Raw genomic sequence first — 19,696 nt, forward strand, 5'->3', positions numbered from 1 at the left:
AAAACCCCGCCCCAAACTGAAAATTTGATGTAAAATGTAACACTTTAAAGCAGAGACAATTTTCTAGACTGATTTATTTCCCTGACTGCCAGGTATGATTACATGTAAATCACTCCATCTAGAGAGAAAATAATTTTTTAAAGGTGGGTACTAAATTATTCCACCATAATACGCACAGTTCTGGATATGGCTCCTGCTATCACTGAATTTCAGCAGTAAATCCAAGATCCAAAGCTCCTTTGTCAGTCTTGATAAGAACTTTCGCCTGCCATACAGCTCCTGTAAACAAGTGCTATTAAATAAGGCTAGGGTTTAACCAGAAGGCACCAACTTTCTATTTAATGCAACAGTCAAATGTAAAATTCAGAATGGCACATTAGTCTCAATCTCTTAACATTCAAGTCAGTGCTGTACATTAATTACGCTGCAGCATAAAATACTCCAACATATTTGTTGGTGATCAGAAGTCACTGAGTAGATCTCCTGTTAGTTTACATGCCATTATAAGCTGGTCCTCCTCCACCTTCAGGTACTACCCAGTTAATGTTCTGACTTGGGTCTTTAATATCACATGTTTTGCAGTGGACACAGTTCTGAGCATTTATTTGCAGCCTTGATCCTTCTCCCGTTTCCAGAGGAACATACTCATAGACTCCTGCGAAGACAAAGACAAGAAGGGAGCTATCACTTTGCTGAAAAGCTTCCCCCTCCATGTATGCTCTACCAGCCAGTGTAACAAGAGAATGTATCACTAATGTGACTTACTTCCCTTCTAACATGTTTAACAGTTATTTAATCACAAAAGTACTGCTAAGATGTTTTAAGACCTTAAACTGAACCCCCTTCTGGGAGGAAAATTGGGATGGAATGTTTGAAGTAAGTAGGCGGTCAGGTGGACCCTTCCTGAAGTACTTAGTCTTTCCTCTTGCAGACACAGCTGACACACAGATTTTTGTTACCCACCTGCTGGACAAAACCTTTGCTCCGGTCCATCGAATACAGCCAGGTTCCTGCTCACAGGGACGCTGTCATCTTTGAGAGTTAAATGAGGGGGCTGGTCATCTTCATGGTTTGTACCACTTAAAGCCACAGATGACAGGAGATCAAAACTGATTTTTCCATCAGGCTTTGGGTATTCAATAGGGGTGCAGTCTTTGGCTGGCTTGAGCTGAGCATAATCTGGTCCTAAATACATTTTTAATAAATTTCAGTATAGAATTATTGTAATTTGCAGTTACTCAAGAACAATTTAACTAAGCTGTTTTAACTTGCCTTGTCATCAGAATGAAGTACTTCATAAAAGATAGCCTTTTTTACGAGACAAATATCTATACCAAGTTATACTAAGCAAAGTTTTAATGTCTTAGTGTGATAGCTGATACAAGGGTCTGCTTCAATGCTTTATCATCCTTTTCTTTTGTATACTTCAAGGCCTCATGACTGGACTAGATGTACACTAGCCGAAACGAAGACCAGAAAAGATTGACATATAAATTTAGAATCTTCTTCAGGAGATAATGAAATTACCTGGATGTTTTAATGTCCACGGTTCCATTCCTCTCAGTATCCAATAAAATATGCCTGTATATATCATCCCTCCATACACACCAAGGACAGTATGGCAGGATGGTCGGATGTTTCTCACTGCATACAGCTCTTTCCACACCCAGGACTTCTTTAGGTTCTCTTCATATTCTTGCACATCAAGTCCTAAGGCAGTACATTACTTGTTAGGTACCTACAGTACATCAAGACTATCCTTGAAATAAAAGAATAAATGCTGAATAAAAGCAACTGCTAGCAATGAAATCAGCAAAATGAGAATTTCGGAACTGTAAGCTAGGAATATACTAGACAACATGTTTCAGCCTCTGGAATCAAGAGATATGTTTTGTTGGCAGATATGAACTGCTCCTTTGTAGCCTCTATTAAACGAGCCACAAGCAGCATTAAATTGTCTCAAAACTCAGCAAAATATAATCAGGCAGGTAGCTCCATTGGCACCTCTGTGGGAAAGCAGCTACTCACTCACAGAATCTGACTGCTGACTAGGACAGTCCACCTGTGATCCAAAGCCAGGTTTGCAATTCTAAAGCTTTTTCCAAAGAAGTTTTGCAACCAAAGTCCCATTTCAGTAACTATAGCTACGGCCCAACAGATAATGCCAATGCTAGATAATTTCTCCCTTTGTAATCAGCACATTCATGAGATGTATGTGACTGCAGACTTTTGATTTAAACTCTTTGTAGTCTTTACAAATACTAGACCTTTCACACTTGATACATCTACCTCAGTGTAGTTAAAGCCAAGTAATTATATTTAAAAATAATCTTTCTTCAAATGAAGATTATTTGAGAGCTTTCTCTTCACCACTCTCCATTACTACTGTATAGGAATAAATGTTCTAAATAATGAGTTTTAAGCCCTGTCTACATATGAAAAGCATGCTTCAGTCCATATTTCCCATGAAGTCCATTATCTCTGCAAAGAGAAGGAAGTGGGCTGTAGCAGTCCAGTCTTGACAAGACTGGAAAACAGCATATAAAACCTGTCCATAATCAAGCAGGAGTGGCACACTACCCACCAACAGTGTTTATGGCTTCAGATGGATTCTAAGCATTTTAGCATGTCTAGCTGAAGTTTTAATTGTTCAGCACACCTTCTGTGTATGGTGCGTTTCAGCTGAATGAGAGCTCATTAGGCCTCAATCCACCAGTACAGAGAGAAGATTTCTAAAATAATCATCATGCGGCACCTAGGTATAGTCTTAGCTCCAGAGTGACCAAAATTCTAGTTCTCCCTCTACCCCTACAGACTTTATTAACAGATTTAAGGGGACAACTAAGCCATAAACAAATCACTACAAGGTGGTCAGGACCAGGTGATTACTACAATATGCTTGTATTATGTGTAAAATAAAATACACATAGTCTCAAACTGAGACAACTAAAAGATTAAAAGACAGAAAAAAGGACTGGATGAAAACAGGATCCTAACAACAGTAAGAGCAAATTTGAAAAATCTCGTGCTGTTTTGCTTCATCTAATCGATTCCCTTTTTTTTTTCTTGTTTCAGCAGGCTTTCAGTAACACTTTCTGAATCATAAAGCACTACTTTTTATTGTGTTTGTAGGAACAAAACTATTCTTGTTTACTTACACAGGAAGCATAAGCTTACTTTTCAGATGGTCATTAGAGCTTCTAGCAGTAGGATCAATACTTATGAATAACAGCAAATATTAATTTCTTTAATAAATAATTTGACATTTTCAATAGTAAATAAACAAAATATAACTTAAACACACCCATTTGATGATTTATTCACATTTCCAACTAATTCATTCAGCCTGATTAATTACTGCTGTTAGTTGGTGCTGGTTCTAATTGAACACAAGGTAATTACAAATCAAAGTAAAATGATCTTACCTATTGTCTTTGATTGGAGATTTTCATTGGTTAATCGACTAAAAATGGCTTCTGAAGCCAACATGCCACTTTTCATTGCAGTATGTGTTCCTTTGATCTTGGGAACATTCAAGAGTCCAGGACTGCAACCAATTAATAATCCACCTGGGAAGGTGAGTTTGGGTATTGACTGAAGGGAAAACAGAAAGAAGGTTTTGTTCTTGTTTGGTTTTGTTTATTGAAGTGAAAATAACATTCTGAAATTAAACTGGCATAAGGCTTGAGTGTCCTTTCAATTTTCAGATTTGGCACGTGTACTCTCTAAACATACACCAGTTACTCCACTTACTCATGGAATTTGAGCATAGTATGCACATAGGAATACAGACCCTTTACTTGTGCTGAGTATGAAAGTGATATTTTCCTTATATCCTCTCCACAGCTGCCTTATCTGCAGCAAAACTCCAGTAGTGTCACTCACCAATAGGCTGTTCCTCTTTCAAGCTCAAGTAAATTTTTTAAAATAAAAAACCCAAACTCCCATTTGTTTCCCTGATTTCCACACAGTAAGTTGTACTCATCTCACCTCACAGGAAACTGCACAATGCTATCATACCTGCCCCCTCCTCCTTTTTTTAGAAGTTGCTCACAGCCAGCAAATATACTTTGGTGCAAAATCACCATCTTACTCCCATTCTGTAAGCATAATGTCATAGAGCAAGCATGGTCAACTCACAAACCTAACACAGCCAAGATGATTTGGTCAGGTCAATAGTATTAATATACTACGTTATACACCTGTATTGACTAAGAAATACCTCAGCCACCAAGGTGATTAAGATTTTACACTGGAAACAGCTCTGAAGTGCAGACTGACTGCAGAACTTTGAGCAGAAAGCTCTGATCAAAGCCTAAGTCACAAACTGCTGAAGTTTTGAACATACCCTTCCTCCTAAAGTCTTTAGTGCTGAGCAGCACATCTTAACCTAGCATCCTGCTTTTATTGAAACTGTCTGAAAGAATTAATTTTGCAGTAACCTAAATACTAAACAAGTAGTTGAATTTCATGAAAAATGTCATAAAAATGTATCCCTTGGAATTTAGGGTAACCCAAATCAAAAGTTTGGTTTCTTCTGCTTGTTCAATTGTTACCTCTTTACTAGTCACCCAGGACTGCTTACTTTTGTATAGTCATATAGCAATCACTAAAAGAAGTTATATTACACAGCATTTCCTTTGTGGTTTGTGCAATTTGTTTAATCAGAGACCTAGTGATTTGGTTCACAGAAAAGGTAATTCAAGTTGAAAACACAACTACAACTTACTTTTCTGGGAAAAGAAGTTTCAAGTTCAGCTACATAACACTGTTTCAAAGAGATTAAGTATGTGGGATGCTCTCTCTTTTCTCAGACAACAGCCATCCTATGTTATCTATTAGGATTCAATGGTGCAGCACTGACATAAGCATAGAAAGACTTCTTGACTGACTCTGAATTGCATAGGAAGATGGTGATCAAGTACTTTTCTTCTGCAAACACTGTTTCATGTAATATGCACAGTGACCCACCATACTGCTAAAGAATAAATGAGATTAAAGATGAGTCATGTAACACAAAAGATAGCACATACTGCAGCTTTGGTAGTAATTCTCATTCTTAGTACTATGGCACTTGGTGCCTGCTTTCATAGCCAGTGGAAGAAACACATCATGCCTCTGAGATACAGAAACAAAACAAGACTGCTTTAGAGAAGAGGAGACACCTGCTCCCTGCTGAGTCTTTCCTTCTGGCAGACAGGAAACCTCATGTTCTTCCTCCCCTTAGCTCCAGACCAGGGCTTAAAATCTGTTAAGTGAGTCTAATGTTTGACACTTAAATGGGTTGTCGGGTTTCCCCCCTGATATTCATAGCATACACTGCCCAATAACTGCAACACCTTTTTCTCCACAAAACTCTTAAACCTTTCAAAAGCTTTTGATAAAATAGAGACAAAATAGAGGGTGCATGGGAATTTAGGTGCTTTGTTTTGCAGTTTTAATAAATATTTTAAATAGTAGCTACAGAGATTAAGTTACTAAACTCTCATCCTTCCTTCCACAGACATTAAAAAACACATGCACTCTCTCTTCCCCTTCACTCTGTGCTAAAGATTGAAGATCATGGTCATTAGGTTATCTATAACTAAAAAGCTGAAGTTGGTGGTAACTCTATACACCTATTTGATGCACTTCTGTTACCAAAATCAAAAACTGGAGCTATGGAATGACTTACATAAGAAAATATTCCTGGACTACAGTGATACAAATGAGTCAGACTGCTACAGTTATTAATCAAAGCAACACATGCAAAAGAAGAGCTAATCTTAAAACTCTTCCTAAGTGAATCATCAATAAAGCTTTTTTTTACTGAAGCCATGTATTAAAAAAAGTCTTTTAGAAGAGTGACTTCATGATCATCTAATCAAATCCATCTACAGGAAATTAAAAAAAAAAAGCACCAAAAAACCAATGAAGCAAAACATGCTTTTATATTAGGAACAATGGAAAGTAAGGGACATATTGGTTTAAATCCAGCAAAGATGTTCAAAGATGAGGCAGAGATGTGCAAGATCTGTAGTTCTACTATGTAACTTAGCAATTAAGTCTGTAAGTGACTTAAAAATACTGTATTCTTTCAGCTACAGGTTTTGAGTATAAGGAGGGTGCAACTAAAGTCACACTCTGGCTACTTCACCAAAGCCAGAAATTCAATGACTATGTGTGATAGAGAAACCAGGGCACAGGGTGGAAAGAGAAGCCCCACTTGCATAAAAGTCTAGATTAGAACATCTTGGTATTTTTCATGGTGTCTGTGCTAATAGTGGAGTGGCAATGGTTTTTGAAATAAGCCAGTAACACAGCTGTGCTACAATGTGATATGGCATATTTCCACTGCAGAGTGGACAAAATCAACAATCAGATTGATTAAATGTGCAGCATGGGTGTAATCAAGAAGCTGCTTCCTGAACTCACATGACTCACTGCCAGGAATGCACACTGGGGCAAAGCCTAACTCCACATGACTGTGACAAGAGTGAAGTTGTGATGAAATTCTGCTTGTATTGCAAGAACCTCGTGAAGCCACGTTTATACTAAGAAGAGGTTCAAAAAGGAAAGGCAAAGTAGTCCGAGGGCAGTGGCACGGCCCCACATACAGGCTGCAGATCATGGACACTCAGGCTAGTTTTAAGGTCCAAACTGAAAGGAGCATCTGGAAGATGGATCTGGGAGTACAGAACATACTGCCACACCCTGTGTTTCAAGATGAGAAGCTAACAGGTTGCATGTACTTTAAAACTGTTAAATATAAACTCCAGACCATTTTTTTGCAAGCTTTTCCAGCCCTTTCAACTGACCTTAGTCAGAAAGGTCAGTATTTAAAGGGAAATGTATCAATCAGAAAGTCTTGAATAATACATATTCAAAATTTTACCTTTTGCACCACTTTAGTTAACAAAATTAACAAAGTATTCCACCTCTGAAGAAAGCAGAAATTCAAAGTTGAGCATGAAAGAAACTCAAGGTATTCATACTTGAAGAGGTAAAGATTTACCTGCCAAACTACATTATAGTTTCAGCACTATCAGTGACTTAAGGCTCAAGCACTGAAAAGGAGTTCTTTTTGCTGGGATAAATAAGTAATTTGGAAGACCTCAAAAGAACAGATCAGTGGTACTACCCTGTCTTCCCCAAGATTCGAGGCAAAACAAAAGATTGTCTGTGGCATCTTTGCTGTTGAACATTCTTGACTGCAATATAAATTTCACTTCACTGGGTGCTCATATCTTGGACAAACACTCTGCTGGGTAAAAACTCTGGATGTCTGGGCTCAGAGAATGTTGGTGAGTGGAGTTCCATCGAGCTGGCAGCCAGTCACTAGTAGGATTCTGCAGGGCTCAGTACTGGGGCCAGACCAGGTTAATATCTTTATCAATGACCTGGACAAGGGGATTGAGTGAACTCTTAGTCAGTCTGCAGGCAGCACAAAGATGGGTGGGAGTGCTGATTTGCTGCAGAGGGATCTGGACAGGATGGATCTATGGACCAAGGCTGATTATACTGACATCCAGTAAGGCAAAGTGCTGTGTGCTGTCCTTGGGTTACAACAGCTCCATGCAGTGCCTTAGGCTGAGGGCAGAGTGACTGGAAAACTGCCCAGCAAAAAGGACACGGGGAGTCCTGCCAGCTGAACATAAGACAGCATGTGCCCAGGTGGCCAAGAAGGCCAATGGCATCCTAGCTTGGATCACAAATAGTGTGGCCAGCAGGATCAGGGCAGTGATTATTTCCCTGTAGTCAGCACTGGTGATGCTGTATCTTGAATCCTTTGCCCAGTTCTGGGCCCCTCACAAGACATTGAAATGCTGGAGCGTGTCTAGGGAAGGGCAATGGAATTTACGAAGGGCCTGGAGCTCAGGTCTTATGAGGAGCAGCTGAGGGAGCTGGGGGTGTTTAACCTGGAGAAAAGGAGGCTCAGGGAGGACCTTACAACCACCTGAAAGGAGGGTGCACTGAGGTGAGGGTCAGTCTCTTCTCAGAAGTGGCAGGAAGAGAGGAAAGGGGTTCAAGTTGTGCCAGAGGAGGTTTAGATTGGATATTAGGAAAAATATCTCCACAGGAAGGGTTGTCAAGCACTTGCACAAGCTGCCCAGTGAAGTGGTTGAGTTGCTATGCCTGGATAAGACATACAGATGTGGCACTTGGGGACATGGTTTAGTGGTGGACTTGGCAGTGGTGGACTAGTTATTGGACTAAATGATGTAAATGGTCTTTTCCAATCAAAATGTTTCTATGATTCTGTATTTCATTCAGAAAGTAAAGTGAGCATGTCAGAAGATTTTCAGTAAGACAGAGCCCAAGACTAGCTGATCTCAGCAGCCAGTACCCAGCAAGACAAGAAGCTTTTTCTGTCCAGCAAAACATTTGGTATAGCACACAAACCAAATCTACAGCACTAAATATATGGCTATAGAAAACTCAAAGATTAAAGCTTTGTGAAAAAAAAATTACCTGGATACCACCTTCATTTAACGCTCTGGCACCATAGGCAATCCTTGTTCCACCTTCCAAAGTAGGCTGTACACTAGGATGATGCTTCCACCTCTGAAATTCTCTAAATGGATTCAAATAGGGATTTTGATAATCTAAACCAACCTTAAAAAAAGAAAAAAGTGCACATCAATAAAAACAAGGTATGAAATTTCAACAAAAATTTGAAATCAAAGCAATTGCATATTACCACATCAAGTCTTTAAATCTATTTTATTCTAAAGCAACCTCAGGATCATTCTACTTAATCTACTGCCAAAAATATATTTTATTAATGGTACAGCAGGAGCAAATCCAAAAATTTGCTGCTACAAGTCTGCTCTTGTCTCCACCTGAAACATGGAAAATATTTAATTGCATTGTAATCTCCTTTCAGCTGTCTTTGGTATAAAAAGGATTAAATTAAGCATGATTTAATGGGTGGGATAAGCAGCAAAACTTGTTTTAAATTTGCATTTCACACCTCTGCCCAAAGAAAGCTGAAAAAAGAGGTTAACAATTATTTTTTGATTGTTATGTCCTTGAGCTCTCATACTTTAAACAGTACTTCAAATTGTTTAGTAGTCAATTATAATTTCCAATTAGGTGAACCATTGTAATAAAGCACAGGGGAGCAATGATGAAAGCCGAAAATGGGGTAAAATTGATTGCCAGTGGGCTGGATGCTCAGGATTTTTATACATTTGAGAATTTGACCAAATATAGACTCTGCATTTCCCATCTTTAAGATATTCTTAAAAAGAGTTCTCTTGCTGAATTTTTCTCTTTTGAGAAAGGGATTATTTCTGGTTCCTGTGAGCTTTATTGGAGATAAGTAACAAAATACATCACGAGTCAGCAGCAATCAAGACTTTGGTATCTGTGGCAGCTCACTGCTTTTAGAGCAGTGCTTGCATCTGCATTGCTGACAAGACAAAATTAACGAACAAGTTCCAAAATAAGGGTAAAATAACCCTACTACAAGAATCATCTCAGACTGAAATAGGTATAAAGTTCAAAGACAAAAAAGTGATTGTGTGTTCACACAGAAGTTGATTTTTTCCTCTCTGGAGAGAATATGGATGTTACTGATTACCTACCATTCTCTGCAAGAATCAGAGCTCTCAGCCCTTCTAAAATCAAACAGAAATTGAGTATCTACTGTATGTACTTATGAATTCCAATATTGGAAATCTGTACAGGACAAGTATGTGTGTCTGAGAAAGCTAATGAATTTTTTTCAATGCTTCTTACAAAACAGTTAAACAAAAATTGAATTTTTCCACACACTCTGTAATCCTTCTGAAATCTAGGAGACACAAGTGTCAGCTCAGTCTCATGCTGCTGAAAGTCCAATTTGTATGCTTGGGTCTTACAACATCTGTGTTGAAGCACGTGCATAGGGTAAATAGTTAATTTTTCATTTTGAACTGTAGGTGATAGAGAATATTTCCAATCCGTGCTCCTTGCATTACCTGGTTGCCAGAATGACACCAGACTATCTCTAGAGATCTCACACTTCTGATAAGTGGCAATAAACAGGAAGAAGCTGCCTGCCCAATTCAGAAAGGCAGTTGCTAAAGAGGGCAATGCCAGCAGCGGTGGAGAATACCAAAACCAAAGTGAAGAGCTCAGAAATGAAAGGGACATTGCTAGTAGCATTGCAGTGCTTCCATTTTAGACACTTCTCTCAAAAAGCGGAGTTACACACAGGTTTGACACATGGATTAGGAAATGGAACTGTAAAAAGTGCATGTGATTCAGATTTCCTAACTTACAAGAATTTTTTGAGCACAGTTTTGATTAGTCATTTGGTTTTGCCATTACCAAAATTTGCTTTGTTTGCAAAGAAATTATGAATAAGTTTTCTAGTTGGTCTTAATAAAAGACACTGGATTAAAGACAGATTAATATGACAAATTAGCCTTCCCTAGTATGGACATAACCACACTTAAGATTGAGAAAGGACTAAATTTGGTCTGTTCCTATTCTTGTATTTACATTTTCTCATTAAAACAGAGAAAAGAAACTGCATAAAATGAAGATCAAACAGCACGTAAGAATCAAAAAAACTAACTTCACTTACCACAAATCCAAGAGCAACTAAAGGCTCAGGCTCATTTAAGTGATAAAGAAAGGATCCTCCATATGTATGTCTGTCTAATGGCCAGCCTACAGTATGTTCCACTCTTCCTGGTTTCCATTTTGTTTTATCAATAGTCCATAACTGAAATGAGGATGACCAAAAAATTACTTCAGATTCCAAAGTAACGGCCTTTCAATAATATATTAAGAGACAAACACACAATTGCATATAGGAAAAACTTAATTTACTCCTATGAGCAATGCAAAAATTAATACAGCAAAATACCAACTGTTCAGTATAGTTTTTTGGATTACTATTTAATCTTTTCCCAATACCTCTCTTAAAATGCTCTGTATCAGAAAATGTGACTGAGACTCTAATACTCCACCCAAAATTTTCATTCCAAGATTCCTAATATTAGTGACTTTGGCAGATACTTCTGCCACAGAATGCAATGCTTATGTTGACTTTTTTCTTTGGAAGTATTATTTTTTCATACGATTCTATGAATTATCTTGTGAGTTTTTCAAGGTCAGGACAAAGCAATATGCCTGAGTTGATCTAAATATTTTCTGTCAAACAAATTGTCCCATCTCTGCTGTCTTCTACATGTTTTCAGTGCTCCACTGACCCATGGTGAACTCAGAGAAGCATCTTCATGTTTTCAAGATTGAGTCAATTTTCTGCTCATTTCACAAAACATCTTTGCACCATGGAGGTACATGTCAGGCACAGTCTGTATGACAGGAGGGCAGTTGAGCACCATAGATCAGCTCAAGCATTGAGGGCACACCTACAATAATGTTCCAGTTTAGATTAAAGAGCACATTTTTGAGTGGGACTTCTGATTCCTCCCACCTACTGTGTTTTGACTCACGTCATACAGTAGCCAAGGCATGAACTGGATTCCTTCAATGTGAAACTCAAAGACAGGGTCCTAAAAGTCCATCTAAAACATTCCAGTAATGCAAGGGCACTCAGTCCATGGGACCAGATGACAGCTAGTCCAAAGTAAAAATAAACCTGAGGCGTGCATAGTATGGACAGCAGCTCCTCAGCACCAACTACTTCAGATCCACTCCTACTGGACTGCACTACTTGCTAAAGCAGACAGTCTCATCTGGAAGTAAGGGAACTCTACAGGAAAACCCTTTTTTAATGACAATTTCAGTATTACAGACTGTAACTATGTCATATTTACCGAATGGTTATTCTCTACAGAGTGTAAACTAATAATTTAACTAGTACGTGCTTACAGCTACAAAATAGTTAAGTAATTCTGTTATAGTCAAAACTCTGAACATATTCTAAAATAATACAGCTCTTTTTCATGATATTTCCATTGTATAGAATATTTTAAAAAGGAAACCTCATTCCTATCCCAATTTTATATGACCAATAAAGGCAGTTTTTTTTTAAAGAAAGGCTCATCCAGAAGGTGCTTCAGAGATCACGACTCATCATCTGAAACAGCTCTCCTCTCTCCCTTTTACTAACATACAGAAAGCCCACAGCAAGTATTTTCTTCCTTCCTCATGTACTAAAGCCCCCCCAGAATTAGGCAGCACAAATTCCTTCCTTGTTTAGCAGATATACGGAAAACAGATATCACAAATGACTGTAATTTGAAAATGTTAACAGAGCAGATTCACAGGTACCTCTAGTTATAATAGATACAAGAGAAGCAGCAGCTGAAGTGGAACAGTCACAACATTCAGAGAGCATCTGCTCTGATCAGCCTCAGAACAGCAAAGATTCTAAATTTTCAAAGTGTAACTCAAATTCTTTAATTCTTATGTCTTACAAAAATTAGCTAGAAAGCAAACAGAATCTACCTTTAAGTCTTATGCTATTTTCTTTAATTGTTAAAATTATGCAAGTGGTACCTCTTTCAATCCAATGCCATAGCTCTGGGGTTGACAATTCTCCCTTAGATTGTATCTTTTGTACAGCTGTTTGGCTAGATGTCCATGACAACCTTCAGCAAAGACTGTGACTTTAGCATGGAGCTCCAAGCCTCTTTCAAAGGTAGCCTGCAAAAGTACAGCATTTCATCATCAGTTAGGTCTGTGCCACACCAAACTCACAGCAAGAAAATGGAGAGTAATAAAGTGATTTTACACTACTTGGTGACACAGCTCAGACACTACAGACCATTGCAAATTATGGCTCTAGTTCAGTTGTCTTTTCCACCCAACCATGACGCACCCCTGGCAAGTCTTGGAAGGGGATTCCAGTAGAGCAGCCCCACAGTGAACCGCTATTCATCACTGAAAAAGAGAATCTTTCCAGGTCAGAGAATACTTATATCAAATCTGCTCCTTCACAAGGTGCAAAGGAACTCTGACAAAGAATCTTTATGTGTAACATCACACTTTAATTTTTGCTCATGAAGTCACATTACATTGTAATGTTTTGTGCCCTAACACAAATGTCATAGAGTAGACAGAACTACCATATCTGAAAAACCTGAATCACCCCTGCTCCCAAAAAGACCCACCACATGACATTACCCCAATCTGGCACGTTAAAACATACAATAAAATTAAACTATAATAAAATACAACTATAAAAAATTGTCATTAAAAATTGCAACAAGGATTGAGAACCAGGTAAGGGGAATTGGCATACTGCTGTATGAGTACATCACCTGCATCTGTGAGTGCACTGGACAAGAATACAGATTATGTTTACAAATTTTTCATAATGAAAAAACCTTGATTTCAGTCAGAAAGTTTGATGTTGAAAAAGACTAGGAAAACAGTTTTGGATTAACCTCGTCAACAGTACTCAATTAAACCATCTCAAGGTAAGCCAGCATGGGTTTAAAAGAAGCTTACTGCTTTGGTTTTTAATTGTCTCTTAGGTGCAATCTGCTTGTAACTTACAAATGAAAATGTTCCCTCTAGTTGAGAATTACATTTAAAGAGGAGTCACAGAATTTTGTGAAATTCTTGTACTCTTTGAATTTCTGATTGTCAATGTGAACTTGAATTAATTTTACAAAATTCTAAACAAGAGTTACCTCTTGAATATATAGTGTCCACTTTGAAGTAGCTTTATATAAAACAAAAAAACTACAACTCCACACTGTAAATATTAGAAATTCAGTAATTTGAAACATTTCAGTAATGTGACACAGATGTATTTCACATTTAACAATCTTCTTCAGTATCTACACAAGAATTAATATGCAACTTGCTACAATGTTTTTTTACCACTGTCATTTTTATTTGGTTGGTGCTGACTGCAAGGCGAATATCTATTCATTAACCACAGTCTATTTGATTAGGCTCTGTATAAACATGTTGAAGATACTCTTGTCTTGGAGGTTATACAAACTACACCATTTACCTGAGCCTTTATGCACTGGAGGTAGTACCAACTGACAAAACTGGCAGCTAAAAAACTTGAACTGAGTGACAGTGCAGTAAAAAAAGCTGCAGTACAGGCACACTCATTATGCACATGAAAGAACTTAAGAAACGCATTCTCCCAGAACAAATGGGGAAAAGAAATGAATCTATGTTTTGAGGATGTTAAGAAATACATCTAAAATGTTCCTTCCCATCTTAAAACAAACCCAAAGTCCCAATGAAGCTGCACACGTTACTTGTGCCACCTTCTGGACAAAGTATGCACTGGAAAATGAGAGCGTGTCTGTCCCCTAGAGCAGATAAAAAAATTACACTGGAAAAATACATTACTCCTCCACTGGCTTTATTCCCTCAAAACAAGAAAGAGTCTTTTCTTCTCACTTAAATGGGGAAAAATAGCCCACACTTTATGTGCAAGTGAATACCTCTTTGAAACTCTAGGAAACTAGAATAAAACTTTATAAAAAAGGAAAGTAAATGTTAAGGAAAAACTTGTACTCCTAATTTATGTAGTCAAATAATTCTGTGTGAAAGTTGCTCCAAGTAATTCTGAGGTGCCACATTTTCCCAACATATTTTACAGGGAAACAGCACACTTAGGGCAGGTTCTGGATTCCACTGAACAAAACAAAAATCCTAGTCTGACACCTAGGGCAGATTACTGCATCCTTCTGGATGCAGAAACATGACCAACCAGCATAAAGGTATAAAGACTCAGTGTGTACCTTGCCCCAACAAGGTAAACAGACTGTCAGCAAGTGCAACTGTGGCTGTAAATATCAAGGAAACCAAACCAGCCAGAAGCACACCCTCTTACATGTTGCTAGCTACCAGATGGACTAAAACTTTCTATTTCACCTTTGGAACTTTTTTCCAGGAGATCCTGGAGTTCTTTTTGTTGTTTCCAGATTTCACATATGCCAAAACACCCTTACATAATCTTCTTCAAGACAACTTTTATGAAAAGGCTTTTTCTACTAATCTCAGAAGAATTTTACAATGTTCTGAGAGGAGAACTTTCACAGGCAATCAATCAAATTAAATAGAGAGGGAAGAGAGGTACTGAATTTTACAATTTTTCTTATGCTGCAGCAAGACTACTAATGGCAGTAGAAGCAGATGTACCAGAATTTTCATAATTAGACCCCTGGTTATGGCGAAGATAGATACTCACTTTAGGTGCTCCATCCTTCTGAATGCCTACATCATTAGTTGCTATCCCTTTCACGCTACCATCTTCATGAAAAAGTACCTTTGGAAATATTTAAACAAACAAACAAAAAACATTGTAATGAAACTGTACTTTGAATCCATTAATTAATAGTTCTAAAGCAGAACTTCTAAGCACTATGACTTTCATGGTCAAACATGAAGATTATGAATTTATTCATGTATTGTGTACACTTTGCTGGATCTGAGCCAGGGAATTGAGACAGAGAAACACAGTTTCCACGATACATATCAGTTAAAAGGAATGTTGCACATGTATAGATGATCATGACCGCACTGAGGGGGGTTCCAAAACCACTTTTGATAAACACACACTGATGTCATTAGTACCTCAGCTGCTGCATAGCCTGGATATATCTCAACACCCAAAGCTTCTGCTTGTTCACCTAGCCAACTCACAAGGTGGCCCAGACGCACTATGTAATTTCCATGATTAACCATCGGGAGCCCTAGGCAAAAAAAGACACACACACATATAACACATGGGACACTAAGCAAAATAACCAAAGCTGCAAACAGCAGATGTCACATCTACAGCTACTATCTTCAAGGTAATCTCATGTGTTATCAGAGCCATCACCTACACAGAGTGTATCACTGTAACCTATTATAGTCTACATACACTTGCTGCACTACACCAAATCAAACTTCTTTTGATTCATGCAGAAGTTCAAAAAGACACAGAGGAAGCTCACTCTCTTCTCCCTCACTAAACTTTACCTGGAAGGATTGGCACTGGAATTCTAGATGTCTCTGTTAAAATTCCAAACTTGTCTTCAGTTACAGGAGTTTTAAGTGGAGCCTACAAAAAATGAAATAGAAGAAGTAGAGGGTTATGTTTTCTCAGCCAGTCCAACAGAAAAAACAGAAACAACAAAATCAAACAATCAAACTGGCAGTCAAGTACAGGTTTAGTATAGCACTTCTTTAGGAAGGCACCACAAGAGAGAAGATAAAGTACTTTATGAGGCAGTCATCAGGCAAGAATCAACACAACTACTGAGGTTAAAAAAGAATGAATTTGCAAATAACATCTATTGTACACAGGCCTGTACTACATCAATATTCTAGACCTTTCTAAAGAAGGCAGCTCAACTTGCAGATTTATCACCATAAGGCAAACTAAAGAGCTGACAGCTGACTTCTTGCAGCTCTCAGGTGATAGCAGGCAGCTGGCTGCAAGCCAGACAGCTGTTCTGGGACCTCTCTCCTAAAATCATCTTAGGCCTTTGCTACACCAGAGTGTCTGCACAGAAGTCAGTATCAGTCATCTCCAGGAAGAGCTATTGTACAGATCCACCACATCTGTCATTGGTAAGGACCAAACATCTTCCTGTTTGTACACAGGAGCTGGACTTTGCACACAGGCAGCAAGTGCAGGGCACCCCAGGCTGCACCACACATATTGTGAATGTGCACTAGGACTACTGCAGAAAAGAGCAAGGCCCACAGCCTATCTGTGACAGAAAACATTCAGCATTGTTGAACTACAGGAAACAGACTAAAAAGAAGGCGCCCATTTTTGTTTTGTTCCATCAATGTATTTTAAAATGGTACTTATTACCAATGGTACCAGGTACTAACTCATACTGGAATGAGTCAGATATGAAGTTCATTACAAACTAGTAATGAACTTTGGTGTTCACACGCCCATACATACCCCTCGCTCTTTCCAGTCTGGAAAGAGTTCTTCTAAGGCCCTTGGCTCGACACAAGCACCAGACAACGTGTGTGCACCAATCTGAGAAGCCTTTTCCACCAGACACACACGCACTTCTTTGCTGTGCTCAGCAGCCAACTGCTTGAGTCGAATGGCTGCAGAAAGGCCTGCAGGGCCTGCTCCAACAACGACAACATCAGCTTCCTCTGCAAATCTTTCCATGTTTACCCCTTCAACAGAAAAAAATGATAATAAGATAAGCCAATCTCCAATTTCTTCCAACCTCTCTCTCACTAAAACCAAACCCTCATGGTAAGAACAATTGAAAAAACCAAGCAGATGCATACTGAACAGAACTAAATCTTGTTGTGATAATCCCTAAACTAAAAACTGCTTTTATATTTTCTTTATTAAAACAAGCATAAAGTTTCTTCTGATCTTATAATATAGCACTAAAGACACTCATTGTGAGATAGCAAGCAAAAATTTCATTTGAAATATTAGAACTGTATTTAAGCACAGAAAATTTCCATAATGAGAAAAAACCAGCAAGACATTTTAATGTCTTTAAGACTCAGCAATGACAATCATAATGATAATAATAATAATAATAATAATAATAAAGCAGCTTTTAAAGAAGGCAGTGTTTGTACCTTCCCATCGTTTGTCTTTGTCCCGAGGATGAATTGTGTAGTGTGTGGTTATGCGAGGCACAGCGGCAGTGGAGGCACATCGTGAGACACGCAGCGATTGAAGGCAATCCTTCTTTATCAACTTCAGAGCATGAAAGCACTGACGTGCTGCAAAAGCCAGAAACAACTTTGTCAAACCAGTAGTTTTCCAAATTTTTCAAAGTTTCAGAGATGCGAGTAGTACAACAAATATGACAGCTTCCCCCTCCCAAAGGCTACCAGGTGATGTGAAGATGAGGAACCATAAACACAGATTTTAAAATTTTCAAGTAAGGATGATGCTGTGTAATTTTTTATCAGGGAAAAAAAAAAAGCAGCCTCTCCTTTAAGCATTCTTTACTCAGTACACAGGCCAGCCATGCACAGCTGACATAGGATAATATACACAGGTGCCAAACACACTTTAAGTTCTGATTTAATTCTGAACTTCAAAAGGTTCATTTCAAACTGCATTAAAAGTGACCAAACAATGGTAGAAACAGGACATGCAAGTTTAGCTCTGACATCTCAACACATGTTGAGACACACAGCTTGGGGCTACTAACACAAGGCAGTTCACCTAAAGTACATGCCATAGTCTGCAGCAAAAGCACAGACCTGAACCCAAGTGTGCTTGGCCAGAGCTAGGAACAGTAGATACAGGTAACCACTACCTTTGCTGCGGATACAGTAATTGTTGTGAAAACAAAATTAGAATTTCTGCATAAGCGAATGGATGGAAAATAAAGTTTCAAGTTATCAAACCTATCAGGACTCTTTTCAGAGGGCTATTACATGTCATATTTTCCCTCTTTTAGAAACATGTAATAAATGTGTGTGATTTGTAATAAAAAACTCTAGAACAGTTAGTATGAAAACTAGTTATAGTTCAAAGATCCATAAACTAAAGCACCTTGAGTAATAATTTTCTTTCCTTAAAAAACCTCTCTATTTTCAGGGATAAAAAAGAATAATACCATATTTAAAGTGGAGTATTTCTGCAAAATTACATAAGTAAAATCACCAGTGTGCTTTGACTGAAATGTTTAGCTGAGAATGGCAATCGGCAAGGCCAGCACAAGCATCCTGTGTCATAACCCTGCCCGGTGACAATTAGGACAGAGGTCTCTACATGCAAGGTAGCAAGTATTATCCATGTTGGCTCCTTAACAGGAATTCTGTACCTAACCAACATAACATGAAAGGTGGTATTATCATATCACCTCATGATTCTTAGTTATCCTTCACCTGCAACCAGGCAGGATCTGAGAACAAGTACTCTATAAGGTTGATAATAACTACACTCATATATATATATAATGACACTTTAACTTAACTTTCAGGATTTTTTTTTTATTTGACCATAAGTGATGGTACTAAGAATCACATAGCATATTAAAAAAACAACCCAAAACCAATTCATTTGCACATATGCAAAAGAAGTGAAACTCTGCTCCGAACACCTTTAATGATAACAGAGGGCAGATTCTTGCCCAGCCAGCGCACAGTGCCTGCGCCACGACGCTATGGAGAGCTCAGGGACTCGGAAAGCGATGGGAAACGCCTGCACGAGCCAGGCAATCCCCAAGGAGAAACTTTGCGGCAGCTCTTCAGTAACAGCTGTCGGGATGCTGTCTCCACAACTACTTCCCAAGTAAGGACACTCGTTCCGCTGCTTTATTTCACTCTTTAAAGCAGGTGACACCTAGCGTGCCGCCCATGTTTTTAGGCACCCCGCTGCAGGTGAACAACCCACGTCAATATCACGGAGCCGGGCCGCGGGCAGCGCTCACGCACATCGCTGTCCTCTAGCCCTCGAGCCCCGAGCAGGGGGAGTCCCGAGCAGAGGGAGCCCCGGGCAGGGGGAGCCCCGGGGTCTCGCCCGCCGCCCCCGCGCCCGCCCGGACACCGGCGCGACCCAGCCGCGACCTTTGCTCCGCCTCGGCGCCGCGCCAGCCGCCGGCCCCACCCGCCGCGCCGAGCGGCCGCCCCAGCCCAGCCCTGCCCAGCCCGCCCCAGCCCGAGCCGAGGCCCCCGGCGCTTCCGCCGGGCCCGGCGCGTTACCTCGGCCGGCGGCCGGGCAGCGGTGGAACAGCATCGCAGCGGGCCCGGCACCGTCCGCTTCCCGCGACCGCCCCGCGCTCACCCCGCCGGCCTCGCCCCCCCGCGCCTGCGCGCCCGGCCACGGCCCCGCCCCGTGCCG

The 19,696-nt window shown here is 39.5% G+C and overlaps 1 protein-coding gene across 1 annotated transcript; it reads right to left on the minus strand.

Moving 5' to 3' along the window:
• Window positions 1-311: 311 nt before the first annotated feature.
• ETFDH (electron transfer flavoprotein dehydrogenase) lies at window positions 312-19,667 on the minus strand. Its single transcript, XM_030947059.1, has 13 exons — window positions 19,558-19,667; window positions 17,476-17,622; window positions 16,823-17,052; window positions 15,883-15,964; window positions 15,493-15,611; window positions 15,107-15,184; window positions 12,442-12,588; window positions 10,556-10,696; window positions 8,452-8,595; window positions 3,426-3,594; window positions 1,528-1,710; window positions 964-1,185; window positions 312-655 (listed from the first exon to the last, which is right to left on the minus strand). Exons 1-13 carry the CDS (start codon window positions 19,589-19,591, stop codon window positions 492-494), a joined length of 1,860 nt encoding a protein of 619 aa, XP_030802919.1. The 5' UTR covers window positions 19,592-19,667; the 3' UTR covers window positions 312-491.
• Between the last annotated feature and the right edge of the window lie 29 nt (window positions 19,668-19,696).

The sequence above is a fragment of the Camarhynchus parvulus genome, chromosome 4, assembly GCF_901933205.1.
Source record: "Camarhynchus parvulus chromosome 4, STF_HiC, whole genome shotgun sequence".
NCBI classification, from domain to species: Eukaryota; Metazoa; Chordata; class Aves; order Passeriformes; family Thraupidae; genus Camarhynchus; species Camarhynchus parvulus.

Bases quoted from the DNA above. Each gene is read 5' to 3' on its own strand.
- ETFDH (XM_030947059.1), bottom strand. From the start codon at position 19,591: ATGCTGTTCCACCGCTGCCCGGCCGCCGGCCGAG. The intron at 12,589-15,106 runs GTGAGTATCTAT...GTACTTTTGCAG, and splicing joins AGAAGGATGGAGCACCTAAA to GCTACCTTTGAAAGAGGCTT. The intron at 1,711-3,425 runs GTAAGATCATTT...GTACTGCCTTAG, and splicing joins TCTCCAATCAAAGACAATAG to GACTTGATGTGCAAGAATAT.